The sequence below is a fragment of the Paralichthys olivaceus genome, chromosome 13 (genome assembly GCF_024713975.1).
Source record: "Paralichthys olivaceus isolate ysfri-2021 chromosome 13, ASM2471397v2, whole genome shotgun sequence".
Lineage (NCBI taxonomy): Eukaryota > Metazoa > Chordata > Actinopteri > Pleuronectiformes > Paralichthyidae > Paralichthys > Paralichthys olivaceus.
In genome coordinates, this window is record NC_091105.1 from 2,201,490 (window position 1) to 2,222,196 (window position 20,707).

Sequence of the window (20,707 nt, forward strand, 5' to 3'; positions counted from 1 at the left end):
ATGTAATTCCCCTTGTTTGCCAATAGAGGTCTATATAGTTCATAGATTATTTTTTTTCACTATAAAATCCATGTCACAGAGAAAAGACATTTAGTCAATGTGGGTGTGAGTTAAAGAGAAAGACGTCATTTTATTAAGATTCTGGTTTATTAAATGTTTTCTATATTGTGTATATGTATGTTTTCCAGGAAGTTAAACTAATCATATGATTGTTGTTGATCATTTGACATGGCACCTGAAAACATTATTGTTAATTTGATTGTGACGTGAAGTGTAACCAATTATATATATATATATATATATATATATATATATATGTGTGTGTGCATATATGCTCGGTGGTGGTTGAGGTGGAACTCACAGCTCAGTTTGTTCCTCTTACACAACATGAATCACCCCATTGCTCCTCCACTGAGTTCATTTTGTATTTTGCTCTGTCCAAACGCAGAAGTTGCCAACCCACTGAGGAACAGCAAGCGATTAAGTGTAGGAGGATGAGGATAATTACAAGCTTGCTCTATTCTGTTGAATCTCCCAGCTCCCGCCTGCCATCCTCACAGTCAGCAGCTCAGCCGGGGGAGAGAGAGGAAACGATCAGCTCAGGAGAACAGTCACAGACCTGACATGCAGACAAAATGTGAACGGCCCAGATGAGCAAACAACGTGATGCATACATACCTGTGGTCTGAGTGAATGGGCGGGTAGGTTTAGGAAATGAATTAAACACTGGAACAACAATAGCCATGTTTGTCAGTATGAATTCAGCAATTTCATAGTTTCTAACCTTAAGATGATTTAGTTTATTGTACAATTCATGATGCATGCTTTGAGCCTAATATGTTGTTTAATACCAAAACAATAAGTCAATTAATCGGTCAGATGACTGACCAATGGTTCGGTGACATTGTCTGACTTTGCTTGTAAGAACTAATGTTTTTGGTAAATTTTATAGTTTATCAGAGAAAAGCAGCTATTTCAAATGTCACCGTGGTAAAATCAGTTAGGACTGAAAATAATTGACAAATTAATTAATTGAAGATGATGCAAACAATCTTTGTAATATTCGTAAGAGGAAAATATAAAATATTACTTCCAGTAAAGTAAACCATGTTTCTCACTTACTTCATAGCAATACTTTTCTATTTCTGTTTTTGTCAATAAATTCCATGAAAAGGCAAAATCCTACTCAACAGTAGTAACTCCCTACTTAAGATGTAAATGTTTTCAAGTGTGTCAAAAATATACTGCATGTTTTTGTTTTCACAAAATACTACGAAACATCTAGGGACTTTGTATATTTCAGGCAGACTATTTCTAGATATGGATTTATACATATTTGGTGTATAGGACACAGTCATTGATGTGTTTTTAATAGTTTTTGGACGAATCAAACGAGTTAATTTCAGTGATGTTTAGGTGTTTTCGTGGGATTTGATGATAATAAAGAAAACAGACCACACTGAGTCTTTAATCTGAAAAAGATGGACGGATCCTTTGAGAGCTGTCGGAGTTAGTGCAGAAACAAAACACACACATTTCCAAGTTAAGAATTTAATTATTTGTTTATTTAATAATTTATTTACGTTTCTCTATCTCCAGATTCACCCACCCGAAAAATATAAATTTCCGGTGTATCCCCCCCCCCCCCCCCAAAAAAAAAGAAAAAAGAAAAAGGAACAATGGCATCGTCATCAACCGCATCAAAAGAATCAATCGACAAAATCAAAGTGGCAATAATTATTATCATTATTACAATAATAATTCAATGATCAGAATATCCACATTCATAACAAATCCATATACAACTGCAATACACTCTTCAACACCACTCTTCCATTAATATACACAAAATCCCCAAATGTCTGTCCTGTCAAAACAACAATAGAGGAGTTTCTTGGGGAGGGGGGCTATGGCTTGTCAAGGGGGTATGAAGATGAGTGACCAGTGCAGTTATGGATCTAAGGTTAGTAAGAGTATAAGGGGGGAGGCACACTGATTTAGTAAGGACCTATACAAAAACAAGCAATGTTAAGTAATGACATAGTGGAGGAGTTTGCCGGTCTAACCGCTTTCTCAACAAAAGGCCAGACGGCTCCATGAGAGGCAGAATTTGGGGAACAAAATTTCAAGAAATATATTAGGGTTGTCGGAATAAATATATAACTCTGAATGACAACCGCTGAAAACATATACCATAGGAACCCAAAGTGAAAGTCAGATACGCATGAACTCAAAAAACAGGTTATTTTTCCAAAGAAATGCAGATGGAGGTTTCCGGAAAAGAAAACCCAAAGAAAATTGTCTTAAGTCTATGTATGTACAAACATTGCTTGGTCACCCAAAATCTACTTAGAAAAGCTTTTTAGTTGATCAGAAAATGAGTGCAAGCTTAAGATTAATGTGAGTTACTTCTTGTATGAGAGCTTCAAGAACGCAGCTGTGAGCGACAGACCTGGCTGATACTCTACGTCTGCACAGAAAGTGCCTCTGATAGCTGTCAGTACATTTAAAAACCTTTCCATGCCTCAGTATTGGTAACTTGAGAAGACCTATTCATAGAAAGAGAGAGAAACATTAGAGGAAAAAATAACTGTACACTCTGCATATACAAACAAACTGTATATATACATGGACATACTATATATACACATTTACCCGGTATATACACAAAGATTTAGCCAGTACACACACTTATATACAAACACATTCACTCAGTTCAGCAGGACCTCTAACATATCTCTCTCTCTGTCCTCATTTCAGTCATAAATGGGAATGGCAGGGATTTCAACTCAGATTGGTGTCAGTGGAGTCCATCTGTAAAAATAACAGCGATTCGCTCGACTGCAGAAAATGTGGCCGCACTGAAACCAAGAGTTCATCCGCTGCTCGTTCAAAGCCTCGACAGACAGAGGGTCGAAGTGGAGCACGAAATATATACCTGTGAGGAATGTCCACATCCAACCGCTTTCGCATCGTCCGTAAATGGAGAGCTCCATGGCGATTTTTGGGGGGAGGGGCAGGAAACGCCATCCGCATTTTGTTTGTGTTTTGCGTTTTTTGAATGATTACACCCAAGAGGAAGGAGGGCACAGGTCACAGCAGCGTGCCTACTGTGGTAAGGGGAGTAGGTAAAACACAAGTTTGTCCCTTTTGTCGCAGTCCATCAGGTCAACGATTCAATTCTCCACAAGATTGTCTCAGTAAGAAAACTCGGTTCATATAAAATGGATTATTCATGAACTTCCATTAGATAGAGGCATCTATCTATATCAAGAAATAAATATCTGCTCCTGAAGATTTCTGATGAGGATGTTGTTCTTTTATACTATTGTAAGAATAAGCAGTATCATAGAAATATAAATAATAACATTCTGTCCGGTTTCTTCACTTGAAGCCAGAGCTTTGTTCTGAAGCAGTTTCACGTGTTGTATTAGGCTGTGCATATTTAGTTTCCTTTAAAAGTCAAAGTCTGAAAGAGATTCAAACGGAAGAGCTAAAACTATGGAGTAAAGACACAAGTCAAGTGTGTTTCAAAAAGGAGTAAGAAGGAAGTGGTTAAATAATGCTTTGAGAATCTTAGATAGATAAAGAGTGAGCAGATGAAGAGGTGACGAAGAGTCAAAGAGTAATTTGAAAAGACTACGAAAGAGTGAGAGAGAGAGAGAGAGAGAGAGGAGGGGGAAATAAATGTTTTTTGAAAGTAAATCAGCTTTGACTGAAATTTCAAGAGAAGTCAAGCACCGTTGAAATACATCTTACCCCTCAATCTGCCCTCTCTCTCATTTTGAGCATCGCGCCCTCCTTGGTCTTTGTGTTCCTCCTTTCATGCCGATTGATCGGACTGCATAGCTGTTCTTTGCATGCTCGGCAGGCCACCAAAAGCCAAATACATGTCCGGCCTGCCTTTTAAAAGTAAAACGTAGATCCAATCACAAGGCGTCAGACACACTTTAGAAAAAAAAAAAAAAAATCCTGTCATCAAATCAGAGAGAGAGGGCCCAGGTAAAGTGGAAGAAAAACAAAAAAGACCCCAGCATCTCCTTACATGGTCCGCTGGGGCTCTGCACCATCCTTTGAGCAAAGAGAATGGGACCAATGCCCCAAGTTCTCCCTTTGTCAGCCAATCGCGTCACGAGAGAGGGCTCTGGACATTTGGCCATGCCACCCTGTGGACTGCCGATGGCGCATCAGCCAATTAGGTTCCACATTGTCCTCCACCATGAAGCTTTGAGAGTGGCTGGGGGGAGAAGAAAAAGGGAAACAGAGAGAGAGAAGAAACGGAGGAGGGTGCTTGATCAGGTGCTATTGAAGCATAGCTATTGACCGAGTGTCTGCGCGGTGGCAGTCTTTCCAAAGCTGGACTCAACTCTGCGCTATAGTTTTGTGTGTTCAGCTCTGAGGCAACTGCTTGTTTACCTGAGTCACTGAGGTATTTTCACAGCAATGTTAATTTCTCAATCGGCTCTGAGAAGACTGGATGTTCAAACCTACGGCTCGCTTTGGATCCGACATGAATCAGACTCATAAGAAAAAAGTAGCCTCACAAGCTGTCTTAATACAAGACAACCTGTTCCGGTGGTCAGTTTAACACTGACTATAAACATGAGTCTACTCTAAAATAATCTTCTAGCTCTTGACTATGAACTATTTGCTTTGGCCATTTCGATCTTCGACACTGCAAAGTGAGTCGTTTTATTCTCTCTGAGGTGAAAAGTGGCTGAAACAAAGCTGAAGTGAAACTCTTGAACTGTTTCTTGGTTTATAGAAGGTGAGTTGTTGCAGAGCGACACCAGTGTGTGAGGCTACGGGGACAAAAAACAGAATCACATCCAGACAAACCGTTCAACAGACAGTTCATACACAACATGAAGGATTATGGAAACACATTACACACATTTCAACGACTCAGCATTTGACACGCTCGTTTAGTTTCTTTTGAAAGGAAACTACACAAAAATGTAAGAAATTATTCAAAATGTTAAAGCATCCCCTGTGCAATATATCCTCAATGTCTTAAGCAAGGCTTTTTATGGTGCATTTGGTTGATGACTGGCTAATCTACTGGCCAAAGGATGCTGAATATACTTATCCCAGGCACTTCACGGCAAGCTTAGCAAACCTAAATTGGTGAAATTGTCATTTGAGAATGAACAAAATAATCCTTGCGATGGTAACTGTAATTTAATGTGGCCCAAAACTAAAAACATAACGGGGCAAATAACAATCTGTCATTAGCGTTTTCATGCACTTGCAACACTGTTATTGGTGAAAGATGTTAGAGGAAACTTAAAAACAAAGGTATGACTCATCTTGTGTACATGAAAACCAAATAATACTTTTTAACTGTATCTTAATTCGGTTTTTTAAAATTATTGTTGGCATGAATAAACTGAAAATAGTGTTTGAGGGTCTTTGTCTCCACAAATCTGTGCGATGTGTTCAGAAGCTGTTCCTTCACGTTTGAGCTACAGAGCTGCGTTTAATATCTGTAAATGAAACCAGAGATTGGAGGAGGATGCTTCTAAAACACAGACATGGAAGCTCCCGACTCTCGACATCAGAACACAACAGGATGCACAAAGAACAAACACGGAGACAGGTACAACAACATACTTGAGGGGGGGGGGGGATCCTGTCAAAGACAGAGGAGAGAGAGAAGAGACAGTGAGTGAATCATGAAAGAGGCAGTGCTATGGCAGACAGACATTTGACTTGGAAAATGGCACCATTTGTTTCTGTTTAGCACCAGTTTATCACATATTGGTTCTGAGATTGAGAAGAGAAAAATTGCACAAGCTCAAGTCCAAAAACAAGAAGTCCCTTAGAGTGGAAAAAAAAAAAAAAAGAAGAGAAGTTCCCAAAAAACTGTTGCTCAAACCTTCACGATCTTGTGTCTTTGAATCTCTGTTTCCAGCCCATAGACCAAGCTAAACATGGATCTCCACCTGTTATCTCTATTGGAAAACCCTGTTGTAAAACACTCAAAGGCACTAAGAAAGCCAGACTACATCGCCACCGCTCTGCCTCACACATCTGCAGCCTGGCATGATCAGGATCAGCATATTTAATGCACCTGCAGTACATCCATGGGAGTCAAGAGTTACGATAAGCTCACTTATAGCACGTCTTTGCTGATGGCTACTATTAAGTCTTTGGGGGTGCAAGACATTCTATAGTGCTTGTTCCTCGCGTGTGTGGATTTTCTCATGAAGCCACAGACGGGAAATGAGTGCACGGAGCAGATGTTCACATATCGGCTTGGTGCGTTCGTCAATTGCTTGGTTTGACTGATTCAACCAGTGTGTGATCAGGTATCATTATCTTGTCCTGCAAGACTGATACGAACTGCAGCTCCGTGTGAGCATCGAGAGTAAAAGTGTCCGTTGAAGAGCCCTTTGTGTTGTGTGTTGATGTGTTATGCACTGTACAGTAGGATTGTGGTTACTACTCGTCTCCTGCACACTTTTCTTCTCTCTCTCGCCCAGGTGTGTAAGAATATCAATGGCGATTTTGTTTTCAAAGCATTGTCTCGCTAAATAGGAAAACACGGGGACGGCGTTTTCCTTTAGTGTCCTCTCTCTCTGATTTGGCTCAGTGTTGTGTTTGACCTACTCCCCTTTCCTCTGCTATGCCTGTAGTTGCCGTGGTTCCAGTTGCCCGTGACGTTGTCATGGGGGAGGATGTTTGGTTGCCACGGAGCTCTCCATTCTGACTAGGGTGTTGATGAGGAGCGGGTAGAGAGGGAGGGTCTACGGTTTGAGGGAGGACTCCATTGTGGGGCGAGCTGTCAGAGGAAATGCCTGAGGAAGAGACTCTGAGGCCTTGATGGTTGGTTACCGCTCCTCCTCTTTGTCCTCCTCCTCCCCCTCCACCTTCAGTTTTCACACCGGGGTCTGCAGAACCCAGGGAGGAAAGCTGGTCCTCCTAGCGAGATAGAGAGAGAGGGGAGGGGAAAGAGGAGGAGGAGCGGGGAGAGATGGTCGTAGAAAAGAGGCCATTCAATGAGCGATGGGGAGGGATGTGAGGAGTTTCAAAGAAGATGTCCAATCAAGGCAGATAACGTGACATGTAGAGGGAAAGTAATCACATGTTGTGTGAGGTGTGAGAGCGTGGGAGGAGGTAAGAAGAGCGAGATAAAGATGAGGAGGAGAGGGACAAGGAGGAGAATTACCAAAAAAGGATGCGGTTGAATTGAAGAGGAGAGTATCAACATTGAAAAACAGGAAAAAACAGTTGGGATGAGAACATGTAGAAAGCGATGGCGGAAGGCAACGTAAGGAGGAATTAGAAAGTAAAGGAGGAAAGTGATAAGGGATTGGAGGAACCACACAGAAAGAAAGAGAGACAGAGAGAGGAGAGAGTCCAATGAGTTACGGAGTTGATGCGTGAAGTACACCGATAAAAATGGCAGCACCGAAGAGGGGACACAGGGAAAGAAGGGATGAAGGAGGAATTAAAATTCATGAGGTCAAAGGGTCCTGATCCTCTCGGGGGTTTGTTGGGCGACAGATGTCAGGAAAATATCTTGAATACAAAATCATGTCCAATAATAACTACGCTTAAAAAAATTTGCGTGATTTTCTAAATATCTTGAATTAAAGATGAGGAAGAACTCTACATTTATGGCACCTTAACAACACATACTATAGCAATTGACTCGTGACTAAACACATGCAAAAAAAAAAAAAAAAAAAGAGAAGGTCAAGCCACATAGAGCTCAGCGCCAGATTTAAAAAGCGAGATAAGGGTGCATGGTATAGCCTGGCACGAAATCCAAAACTCTGTCACATTCACCAAACCAAAAAGTCGAACCCGAACCCATTGATTCGCGAAGCAACGAGCTGCCGCGTGGGTGCGCAACCTGGGTTGGAGCTTTTTGATTCAGTGATCTAGTCAAAGTTTGGTTTTTGCCATATTCTCTTACCTACATTGGTTCATTGGCACCAAATAATTGCGATGCAAACACTAGTTTCATTATTATTATGCCGCGTAGCAAAGTCTGTTTGCAAGGCTTCACTCCCCGTCGCGTTCACTGACGTCTGTGCAGGAGCAGTGGGAAGAGAAAACAATGGGGTTATTGTGCCAAGAGACAACTCTATGAGAACTCTATTCCTAACGGTGTTTAATGTAGAGCCACTGCAAGATTATTAAAATACAGACGCATTTTTTGAAAGCTGGATTCACAGTTTTACCATCAGACCTGGGTAGAAACCTCTTAAAATAATTGCTCTTGATTTATCATGCCTGGCACATTTGCCGTGTGGTGTCGAGACATAATTACAGAGACTCTGCTTCCCTGGAACCGCAAAACGGCCTAAAAGACATCGGTGGCATGTGCATGTGATTTAATTGTTCTGTGTCAAGCTGGAAAATATGTACGCCATTAAATACCACTTTAATGCTCACATTCACTGTGTGAAGCATGAGATACCGGAGCATGGATGGGATGAAGTGCTGTGAGGGAGGGGGGGGGGGGACAGGAAGGAGGAGAGATAGTTTGGTCTGCATCCAGTAGAGAAAATGAAATCAGAAAAAGCAAAGTGTCACTGGATAAGCTGTATCTGATGAGTGTGTCCGTTGTGAGTGGAAGGTGTTTCCACTTCACAGAAAGAAAAAGTGAAAATAAGGAAGAACAGACGTTACCCCCAGAATGACGTGAACTATCAGGCCTTTTCTCTTCTCAATCAGAACCAAAATGAATGACCACACGTTCAGCGGCTAACTGGTGCTATGAACAGCTACCGGACGGTTACAGGATGCCAGTAACGTGACTCCTCCGACACTTGTTTTATTGCTCTCAAACACGACCAACAGTGTCGTTTAATATCCATGTGTAGACCAGAACACATGTCTATTAAACTTCAGGAATCAAGCTGCTGAACAAACACACGGCAAAATGTTTACTGACATCCTTGTTTAACTTACCACACTTGCTTCCCTCTCTGTGGGCTGTGGTGTTTGATTAACTTGGTGCGTTCAATTACAGCTCGGTATGAGAGTGGTTTTTATGCTAATGGACACTGTGGTGCTGGGGACAGGAACACAAAACACTTGGTGGAGAACTGAAATGTTTGGTATGTAGTCAATGATGCCGACTGAGTGTTGTACACACAGGTTCTTACCCATCTCCTCCAATCTCCAATAAATCCTGGTGTATGTGTTGGTTTAATCGATATTTATATTAAAAAAACAACCTATTAAGACGACTAACTTGAAAAGCTCCGACCTCTGAGGCAAAAGGAATAAATAAATGAAATAAACATGTAGTATGCATGTTATACATCATCAGACGCCACCACCATTCAACCAAATAATGTGCCCAGGTGCCAAACACATACACAAACAGATAAATATCACAGGGAGACACAGACCCACAGAAAACACACACACACACACACACATACATAAAAACATGTGCACGTTATTCAGTGTTCTTCAGGGAAGGACTGGGTCAGATACGGAGATTTCCCATAATTCCCAATGTTTATCTGAAGGGGTGCTGCGGGAGGGATGAAAGACTGAATGGACATGTGACTTCATGGGAAGAAAAAGTGATAAAGAATATGGTGTTTCTGAGCGAAGACAAATCTACAGTTAAAGAGAATTCACACAATATAGATAAATGTAGTTCTGGGTTTCTTTACATGTCTGCGTGTATTCTCTCATATTTGGATTTTCTAGCTTAGTTGCTTGGCAGAAAATTACAATGATGTATTCAATATTGTTCAAAACTACTTCTGAGTATCTATGGATTGAATATTTCTTAACTTGAACTTCTATATTGGCGAATGCCAATATCTAGAAACTGTGGAGCTTATGAATCAATAGTATAGATTGGTTAATCTATAATTCTCTGCATGTCAGTGATCTAGAAAATGCTTAATGTTACAAGGTCGTCTCCAGAAATGACTTTAAAATAATTAGCAAATATTTATGGTGGCATATGTATTTGTGTTTTCTAGCTATAGCTGCAATGTGTGTATTAAAAAGCAGTGGTATTTACAACTTTTACGCTAAGCTACTACTGTTGTACCTATTTCTGCCAAGGCCTGTAATAAGTGCATTTGTCAAAATAAAGTGAATAAGCAATGTGATTCATCGCAAATAATTCCAATGAACCTTTTGTTTGAGGTCTGTCACAGAATATTTCAGTGGATTAGAGAACAAACGCTTTTGTAAGAGTGACAATAAAACCACAGCAAGTTACCACCTCTTCCTTCCTGACAGAATAAAGAAGATGTCATTTTCCTCGTGTCGTGGAAGAGACGGACACAATGGCAAATACAGAACCATTGATCAATTACAGGTTTTTGAGAGGAAGACATGTTAAAGCTTTCATGGCTGTTTAAGATCTTTTCAATCAGAAAGTGGGGCAGCAACAGAAGAAAACATCCCATCCCTGCTAACGTTAGTATAAAATCAAACATCTATCCAAGATATATCTTGAGTAAAGAGGTTATTATGTAATATTAACAGGCAGAGGATGTTAGCCAGGCTTCAAAATAGCAGGATGACAGTGGGAATAGAATTCCAGTATAGTAGTTAAGCTAAATTAGGTTCGGAGCTATATAAAGCCAATAGTCATGCAATAAATAATGAATGTAGTAAGAAGTGGGTGAAACCTCAAGTTCATTTCAAATACTATCGCTCCAGTTAAAGATAGATCGGTGCGTTACGGCTATTTCAGCGTTGATCACGGAGCCCAGAATGGTGACGCAACTCAAAAAGTGCTCTATTACTGAAATTGGGAACTAAGCACGTCACCATATGGAAATTATCCCAAAATGATTCAGAAGCTTTTAAAACTGATGAGCTGCAGTTTGGCTTCTACACAGTATGAATTCAAATCATTACATCTCTACATTATCTCAGGGCAGTCGTCGACTCAGTCTCGTACTTTGGATTTTCTAACCGAAGAACCACATTTTCTAACAGAGCTGATGACTCAACTGAGGGAGTTTCATGCCCACTCAAAGTTTTATTGTCAGTCATGTAAATTGTCTCTGGGAAAGTTAATGGGAGGTTTTTTTTCCCTCCCACTTCTCACAGTGGATCCTCACTGTTGTCCGTTATGCTAAAAATATAGCTTTCACAAAGTTAACGCTTTTACTGCCCGATTAAAGAACAATAGCCGAGTCTTAGTTTCAACACAGCGTCTTGTTCTTTTTGCCTTCGTTCTTCAATCCAAACATTTATTCACCTACAGGAAACGCTGATTCTCTTAAGTACAGTTGTATCTGTACACATCCTGGTGCTGCACAATTTACTGATACTGCTCTTAGATGATTTATGGGCAGTGCGGATCAAACATATTCCAGGGGAGCACTTCGCTCAGTGCAGCTTCAAATCATTGAAATGTTTTGCTGTCACTCTCTTGACGTGGAGGTTCGGCCCTCGGAACAACGAGTAACCTCCGTCCAAACATTCTGTGAAAGACCAATTCTTTTTTTCCGGGAAAGATTAATGGGAAAGTAAAGTGAGCGTGTCAGTGTGTTGGCTTTCAGTGAGTTCACAGGGTGCTGCGAATGGACAGGGACGCACATAGAGAACAGTAGAAGTGGAGAAGAGGCAGCAGGTTTATGGATGGAGGGTGAGAGTTTGCCGGTTGGTTTATTACCTGGTTACTCGGGGTGGGACAGGCGCGAGACGGGGCTGCACTAGGATGGACTGACGCCTCCCCTAAGAGAAATCACCGTATCTCATCAACATAGGAGGAGAGGAGAGGAGAGGAGGAGGAAGTTGACAGGAAAAAGAAGGAGGGAAGGCTTGTGTGCAGTGGGCACGATTCAGAAGGGCGGTGAGGGTGGACGAAGGCAACAGCCACCCGACGACAGTACAAACACAATGCACAACTGAAACCGCACAGAGCGGACACAAATATACACACAAATGCTCACTAACATACATTTACATACATGTACATTATGGCATATCCACACACACACACACACGCACACACACACACACAACATCGTCAGAGAACCCAACAGCCTGAAAGCATCAAAGCAGCCGGCCATGCTGTGTGTCGCTAACAGACACCGTGCTCACGTGACATGAAAGAAAAAACGTGAGTTCAATCGTGCACTTCCAAACAACATCTGCATGTGAAAGCAGCGGATTAATGAATCCAGACTCTGTAAAGCTGAATCCTGCATGTTTCCTGCTTCGGAGAGGTGAAGAGACAAAGTGTAAAAGACATGCGTATATATATATATATATATATATATATATATATATCAAACATGCAATCATCTATCAACACACTTTATATGAACAGGCACAGATTTGTTTCTATCCAGACACACACTCCACCTCACACACACGCAAAAATGACCAATATTCAAGAAGGTGCAACAATGCATACGGATTAAAGAATGTGATTCCATCTTAAACGTCTTTGGATGAAATATCGAGATGATTAAAGCTCAGGAGGCCTTTTCCTCGTCAAACAGGTTGGACTCCTTTACTTCAATTAGCCTAATCCCCTTAATTTATTAAAACGTATAAATGATTAACACAACATATTGAAATATTCATTAAAAAAACAGCTGTAGATCCCAGGTTGCATGTGTTTCCTTGAGAGAAGCCTTTCTGTGGAATATTTATGACTCAATAAATCTACATTTTCGTTGTAATGTGGGGTTTCCTCAGAGTCTCTCAGTGTGACGCTCACAGGCTCCTGTCAGCTGTCGGTTCGTTATCTGTTTCTGCTTTTGATGGGCGACTAGAAATCTACCAGGAGGATTTTCTTTGATAATTCCTGCAATTAACTGAGAAAAAAAATTCACCAGTATGACCAAATGCATGCAGGAATATTTGAAGTGAGGCGACTGTTTGATATCTCCGACAAAGACATTAGCTTTTTGAAGGCAAGGGAGAACATTAAAGGTGTCCAATGAACTGAGTGAAGGATTCATGAGAAAACCCAGCACATGTCATCATTAACGGAGGATTCCTGCATTTTCTATTCAATATTCAGAAGTTTGAATTAACCTGCGCAGCAGCTAAAAACTTATTGTATGATTTGGTTCCAGCCATCTTGACTACACTCACGGGAATCATAACCTAGTACAATTTGAACACACAGACATGATACAAGTTTTTTTTTTTTTTGACTATTCAAGGTTGTTATTCTGACGGAGGAATGACTCGAGGACAATGTCCGTCTCAAATCCACAAGCCAACTTGGAATATCATATTAAAAAAAACATAGGCTCAAGTTGTAATGGCAACAATACTTCCTGTTTACATCCCCAAAGCATCATGGGAATGTAATGATGGATATATCTGATGGATATATTCAAAATCTGAACATCCCTCTGTGATGAAAGAACAAAACATCAGGAGTGAATGTCGGATTCGTCAAACTTGGCAACGCTCATGACCAGCGGTGGAAAAATACCTCAACACATTTACTCAAGTACAATAATGAATTTGTACTTCATTTATATCTTCTCCTACTTTATATTTCCACATTTCCTGTGAAGCCTGGATACGAGCACAAACCTAGAGTCAGACATCTTGATCTGAGGAACGCAATCTGAACTCCAAAGGTCTCGGGTATGTTGGCAAACAGTTGGCGGTCGAACCCCAACACAGGGACAAGTCGGGGGGACAGGGCAAGACAATCAGAGGGACGACGAACACACAGCAGACGAAATCATAACAGCAGCAGGGGGGGGGAGGAAAAGGGGGAGGAGAAAAGAAAGCACAGGCCGACATACAGACTCGACGAGAGAAGAAACAGTCTCACAGACCTGATCAGGGAAAATCCTGGTTTTTGGCTCAATCACGGGTCCGCCCCTTATCTCATCCTCCACAGCCATGAGTCTTGGAAGCAGAGAGAGAAAGAAAGAGAGAGACAGAGAGAGAGACAGAGAGGTAGGGGAAGTAGGGGATGACAGAAAGAGAGGGAGCATTATGAACTCAAGATGATACTTGACAAGAGGTTGAGCAGATGCATCTCCAACATCTGGCTCAACAGCGATGACATGCTGGTTACCTGGATCTCAAATCTGAATCCCAAATCTGATGGGCGGCCCAGTGTTTTTTTTTTTTTTAAGCCCAAGCAGGTAACACCAGCCATTCTGCCAATTTTCACTGGTGGAGCTTTTTTCCTTTCTTCTCGCCCCAATGGGATTCATCAAAGCCTTTCCCTCACTTTAAGGTGTTTTCAAAGTGCAATTACGGCCAACTGCGGACAATTATTATTCTTGGGTATTTGAAGTCGGGTGGTTCCGTACCAGATCCCAATCATCCCCAGGGAATTGCCCGTCTTACGTAACGCGGACCGACCGAGGCACGAGTGGAAAAAAAATTCCTTTGACCGATCATTTCAAAGACGCCGCTCGTAGATGTGAGCGAGCTTCCGGCTGCGGTTGTCATGAGCCAGCAGATGGCGCAGGTTTCCCAGCTCTCATGATTATCCAAGTGCCGAGGATTTACTCCAGATCGGGTCGTTTGAGGACATTTTCTCGCTCGGGGTTATCGTGCAGTTTTAAAGCCAGCTGGTTAAACTGTGGGTGTTGTTGTGGTGGTGGTGATAAATGCCAGAAGAAGTTAGTGTGAATTTAAAAAAATGGCCGCTCCACGTGATCGGATTCATTGCGTCGCTTTCATGACTTTCCATCTGTTGTACGAGGTTTTCCGCAGCAGAATAAACATTGTCATATTTGTTTTTTTTGACATGAAATAATCTTGTTGGAAAAATATCCCTTTATAATAATGCACAGACTTCATGTCAGTTTGTCTCGGGGGGGGGGGAACGTTCAGAGACGACTGTCACCCGGGTATCAGACAGTTGACAGAAACATCTAATTGCCATCAGTTTCCAGTGCAAAGTATAAATTTCACACATTTACACGACTTTATTCAGAGCACAGAGAGAGAGGCACGCGTTTGACAATAAAGAATGAAAAATCCACAGGTGAAGTTTCAAACATAAGTGTTTGGATGTTTTATTCCATAAATAATGTACAGTGTCGAGGGTTATTTTACAAAAGAAGAGAAAAGGAAAAGTCATAAGCACAGACAGAAATATTAGCACTGTCCCAAAAAACAATGGAATGTAACATGGGTTTACAGCATTAAGATTTTGACATGACTTCAAAAAGGCAGACAATGATTCATGTGGGTGATATGTTACAAAAAGAAAAGTTGTGGTTATATCCAGTTGAACTTCAAGTAGTGTGCTTTTGAGGTCAAGTCGCACATGTCGTCAAAACAATGTGTGCATCCACCAACATGAGGTCACAATGTCTGAATATTCTGCTACAGAGAAAGAAGGCAAGAGACAAAGGATGAGGAGTGGACGTGAACAGAAAGAGAAGAACAGACCCGGATCAAACAGCAGCTGCAAATACGTTCTCTTTTCTCTCTCGTGACTTTGATTGAGAACTTACCCGAGCGGCGTCGAGGCAGATCGGCCCCACCCACCTGGTTAACACAAACTATAGAATTATTTGCAACTCTTTGACACAGGTCTGCGTGAAGTGGATATAAACCCTTGGCCGTTGCTACGAGCCATGTCAATCACACACACGCACACGCACACGTCAAGCCAAAACTCATCACCACTATGAATTCATTTGCAAGATTTAAACATAGGTGTTGTCCAAGTACAATCTGTACAACCCATCAATATATTCTTGCTACAAAAGAGAGGCAGATAAACTGACACCAGAATATGATCTAAATCTCTGGAGAGGGAAAACGAAAATAATAATTATAATAATAATAATAATAATAATAATAATAATAATAATGATGTAGTTGCCCTTTTTAATAAGAATATTTAAAATCATACTGTTACTGCATCAGTGAAAAGACAGAACTGTCTAACTTTCTCAAACAACTACTCCGATCACCATGTCACTGGACAATGACGCACTGCCGGGGTCAAAGTCATACCAAGCATGTACAGCAAAATCATACAGGATATAAGTTATACTCTTTTTTTTTTTTTTTGTCTCGCTTTAATTGGTAAATAATTATCCATTGCAGTCGTTCATTTTAAAAATGCAGATAAAATCACAAACACCAAAAACAAGAAGAGAACTGAAGAACACACTCAAAGAGTCACGTCATCTCGGTGGCATTTTGTACTTTACAGTTTTTCCACCTCTTTTATTTTCTCGGTCTAGATTCTGTGGATGGCACCTGGTAAAAAGGATTTTGGCAGGAAGTTACTGTTTCTTTATATGTACACAAAATGCATACAATATACCTCATCAGAATATGTCGACATATCGTATATCTATTATTGCGCTAAAAAGCTATTGCAACGTTAAAATAGTTATCATTTCACTCTCAATAGAATTCATATATATATTTTTATTTGATATATTATTATTGTTATGGCTCTTGCATCACAGACTTAAATATGCTATGGATTATAGGTAAAAATAGATTATTACTATGACACTTACAATCAAGACCATTGATTTGTTTCTCCCCCATTTACTGCAAACTCACCTCATCTCTCCAAAGTCAACATGTTGCTCAGTTCACAGCAAAAAGCTCAGGGAAGATAAATAGCTTCATTCATATTTAGAAATTAATAAATGCATTAAAATATTCTGAGGATAAATAAATAAATAGAATCAAATAAATAAGAGAGCCTGTAGCCGACTAGTGAGATCACAACCCTAAAGAAAAGTGCTACAGGTAAAGTGTTTTCAGTGGATTTAACCTAGCATGACCTAAAATAATACTTTATATTCGGCTTTGGTTTAAATTAGATTGTTAGAACATAAAATGTATCTGGTCTAATGACAGATGTTGGATTTGCTCTGAGCTTTAAAATCCATGCACAGAACATTAAGGCTTCTCTGAAACACGATGCTAACAGTTTCAGTTCTGCAGATATAGAGATTTATTTCAAGTCTGAACAGGAGCCAAGAAATTCGGCTCCTTTTTGTGCAGGACCCGAGCTTGCACCGACGTCATAGATCCGAATGTGAAAATTTAAAATTAAATATATCAATTCGTGATGGGAAAAAAAACAAAACAACACAAGGCTATGGTTTGGAGATTTTGGAGTCCAATCAACCCTACGTGTTGGCCTCAGACCACATTTCTTGGCGTCCACGCTCATCGCCGTTATGTGCATCAAAGTTCAGACGATGCACAAGTTCACAAATGCATCCGCTGACAGGGTCTGGCTCAGTGAACTGTCAGTAAAATCGACTCGGAAGCATCAACATCTGCTACTTAATTCATGCTTGTGTGGTCAAACCATAAAAGTCACAAGTGTAAGCATCGGAAATACCAGTGTCCCACACAAGATGCTTTACGTGTGAAGCAGATCGGCCGTATTCACTTTAAGCTCGTACTCCAGAGGAGCAATAATCAATGGTTAAGTGCTCTGATAAAGTTTCTCTATAGGAGCAGGAATATTTCCTCTGCGCCTTCATGCTTGAATCTTCATCGTTCACAGACTGATTGAAGGTTTGTCTGCCACTTTCTTCATTTAGCGTCATATGTAAAAAAAAAAAAGGAGCGAGGCCTCGGTCCCCATGTTCACTATGTGGAGAAACATCAGCAGTCTGTCAGTGATCATGGTTTACCTCGATTTAAAATGGAAGAGCTAATATCACACCATGGTCTTCGGTTTGTCCTGCGCCCGAAGGTCCCAAACAAACACTTTGTGTTGCTTTAAAAAGTGCAGACATGTTTCTGAAACAAATTTCCAATCCTCTTGTGCTTTTACAGTGCAATCTCATGGGAGAGTCAAAAGAAAATCAAACTAAGTGGATTCGTCTCGAAACGACCCCGAGATCCAGTTAAAAGCAAGAGCTGCGTTTCATAAAAACGGCTGATGATCAGAGACATAGAAAGGTGTGTGATGATGGTTTTTATATACAAGGTTAGGCCGATAAAAGATGTTTTCCCAAAAAAAGACGAGCAGGACTGTCTCTGTCTTCATTCCACGTCTTCTTTCCTGGAGTGGATTAGAAGTGGCAATATTCTCTGTCACAGACATCCACCCTTCAGTTGCAGACCACAAACTATTATAAGATGTGAACAAGACAATCTCTTTTCCTTACAGACTCTTTCAGCTGAACTCTCTGCACGACAGAAATAAATAAAAACTACACTGTCGTCCGTGAACTTTAAAAATCCTCACAACGCAGCAAACATTTGTTTTTTTTTTTCCTGCCCTGAGTACAACTGAGATACAATCGATACTCCGCCCCCTTTTCCCATCAACTCCTTAATGTTGAGGTCGCTCGATAAAATCTCAAGACTGCACTCAAGAGCTGCACAATTACAATTTCACACAGACGCACGATAAATTAGGACTCAGCTGGAGCAGTCATCCGAATATGATGCTCTTGAATAACAAGTAAATCAAGTTGCGAGGTAGTAGATCTGCTACAAGAGGAGCTTTCAGGACACTCAGAGATGCCTTTGTCCGGCTTAGCTCCGCTGAGAGGAACCAACAGCCGAAGGAACATGCCCTGCATACTCATCAAATAAGATATAGATCTCTCCTCCGTATTATACCCTCTCATTTAATTTGTCACTCATTATATGTCTGCAGCTTTGGCTTTCAATATACAGCTCCCTGCCTCGCTCCCAGGGCTGTGGGACTTAATGAAACTGAAACCAACCTCCTACCCTGCAATATTCTGTGCAAGATAACAACCTCTGGTAAATCGAGTCCTATTCCAATATGCAATATATGTGTTTTTGGAAAGAACTGATTCCACTTCAGTCTAGTTAAATAGAATCCAATATACGAACATTGCACTGAATGAATGCCGGCAATCTTTACCTTAGAATGTGTCGCTCTACGTCCATATATTTTGAAAGAAAACTCATATAGCCCATGGTCTCCCTCTAAAAGACCACTTAGCTGTCTTTTGCCCTCCATCCCAACAACAGACTCCATTTACCTGCTAATTATTCCTTTAATTTGGGAGTCTTTCTCCTGTTGCTGTTGCCGTAGCCTCCGCTCACTGTCCTCGAGTCGATTCTGGTACTGTAGGAGGATCTTATTGGTCTGCTGCTCCTGCGTGAGGAGCCTCCGCTCGTACTCTTCCAGCTTTTTGTGGGACATCACCAGCCGCTCCTTCAGGCAGTTGATCTCATCCTCGTACTCGCGTACCTGAGAGAAGACGGAGGACGGAATGAGAGATCTGGATAAGGTGGTGTTCATATCCCTGGTTTCTCAGTGGGATTGGAGTTTGTTCCTAACACATCGGGTGAATGTACCAAACTCTGCAAAAGACTGATGAATATTTGGCTCGTGGTTATTTCTCCTCGCTATTTGCGACGTCAGAACATCTCGGTGCCATTTGCTCAGCATTTGATAGACATGACTCAACTCAGGTTTGTCCTTTAAAAGGTCTGAAAGTCATGAAGGGTACCTACCCTGTCCATGCGTGACTCATCCATGCTCTTTGAATACTCCTTCAGCTTGAAATCCTCGCGGTCGATCCGCGAACTTTCGATGTCAGCTGACAGATGAGGCATGTTGGACACCCAGGCCACGGTCCGCTCGTTGGCCGGTGTGGGGGGATTGAGGGTGGATGGAGTCTGGGAGCCCTGAGGAGGAAAGACCAGCACACTGAATGTGAGAACATGAGATCCTGAGCGGATGAAAGTGATTTAAGTTTTTTTTAATCCAAAGTGCATCACAGTTGCACGACTTTATAATCCTACAGCGTGCGGCTCTACTCAGGGGCCACATCCTTCAGAGGCTGCATTAAAAGGTCGATTACGTCACAGCAGTACGCAACTAGGCTGTTCCATTTCAATGGCTCCTTCAGATGCTGAAAAATGTGTCTTTTAATAACTGAGCTCCGGCGGTTGAATCCCTCCCGGGCCAAACTTATCCCAGGATTCACTTCTCCGAAGGATGCAGCCTCTGAATGTCGAGACGCGCAATGCTACAGACACACTCACACAGTTAAGAGCCACTAACAATAACAGAAATCTTTGTGCACGGCTGCTGATAGAAAAACCTGAAGCCCCGGAGACGAATAAAGAGAGGAAATAAATCTCCAGATGTTACCTGTTTGCTCATGGTGGGTTTGAGAAGGTGCTGCTGCTGCTGCTGAGACTGCTGCTGCGGTGACTGTTGAGTACTCTGACCGGTGGTTCCCTGTGGACTCTGGTTTTCCCTGACGGAGCTCTGCTGGTGGGGCAGGCCCGGGGCCGTGTTGTCTTTGACAGACAGCTGCCGGGGCCCGTGCTGCCTGCCGCCGTAGCCAGACTCCGGCGACTGGAGGAGGTTCCCGCTCTGCGGCCGCGTTTTGGCCGGAGCGGCGGGAGCGGCAGCCGCACTGACGGACAGCTGATGGGAAGTCTGGGATTTGACACGCTGGGCGGGAGGCGGGGCAACGGAACTCTGGCGGACAGGTTGGACCGTGGTGGGCGGCGTGGTGGCCAGGGAAGAGTGGGAGGTTCCGGTCTGGGAGGCCATGCCCATCATTTGTTGCTGCTGTTGAAGGTTTTCCTTAAAACAGAAAACAAGTAAATGACACGTCAGCATTTTCATTTATTAAACTCAGTCTCCGCGTTAATGCAAGAGGCCGCGATGCTGGACGAGTTGCTTCAGGTTCCAGGGAGACAATGATAAATGATCCAGGAATTCTATTACTCATCCCGGTTTGAGTAATAGATCTATGAGCATGGAGGCCTGGCAGAAAAAAATAAACTCGAAATCAAGAGCTGAGATAAGTAGATGTGCAACAATTGT

At 41.8% G+C, this 20,707-nt stretch overlaps 1 protein-coding gene across 18 annotated transcripts in view; it reads right to left on the reverse strand.

The window, feature by feature from the left end:
- Positions 1–1,539: 1,539 nt before the first annotated feature.
- syngap1b (synaptic Ras GTPase activating protein 1b) overlaps positions 1,540–20,707 on the reverse strand; it is a 111,733-nt gene continuing 92,565 nt past the window's right edge. For 4 of the 18 annotated variants that reach the window (XM_069536605.1, XM_069536595.1, XM_069536604.1 and 1 more), the window contains 5 exons: positions 20,021–20,464; positions 19,378–19,551; positions 18,900–19,111; positions 13,758–13,830; positions 1,543–6,924 (listed from right to left, as the gene is read on the reverse strand). In XM_069536605.1, coding sequence (XP_069392706.1) covers positions 6,592–6,924; positions 13,758–13,830; positions 18,900–19,111; positions 19,378–19,551; positions 20,021–20,464 — 1,236 coding nt within the window. In that variant the 3' untranslated portion in view covers positions 1,543–6,591. Of the gene's footprint in view, positions 6,925–11,617; positions 11,680–13,757; positions 13,831–14,927; positions 17,942–18,899; positions 19,112–19,377; positions 19,552–20,020; positions 20,465–20,707 lie in introns of those variants that run through there. The other 14 variants (XM_069536596.1, XM_069536606.1, XM_069536610.1 and 11 more) reach the window with 12 other exon arrangements.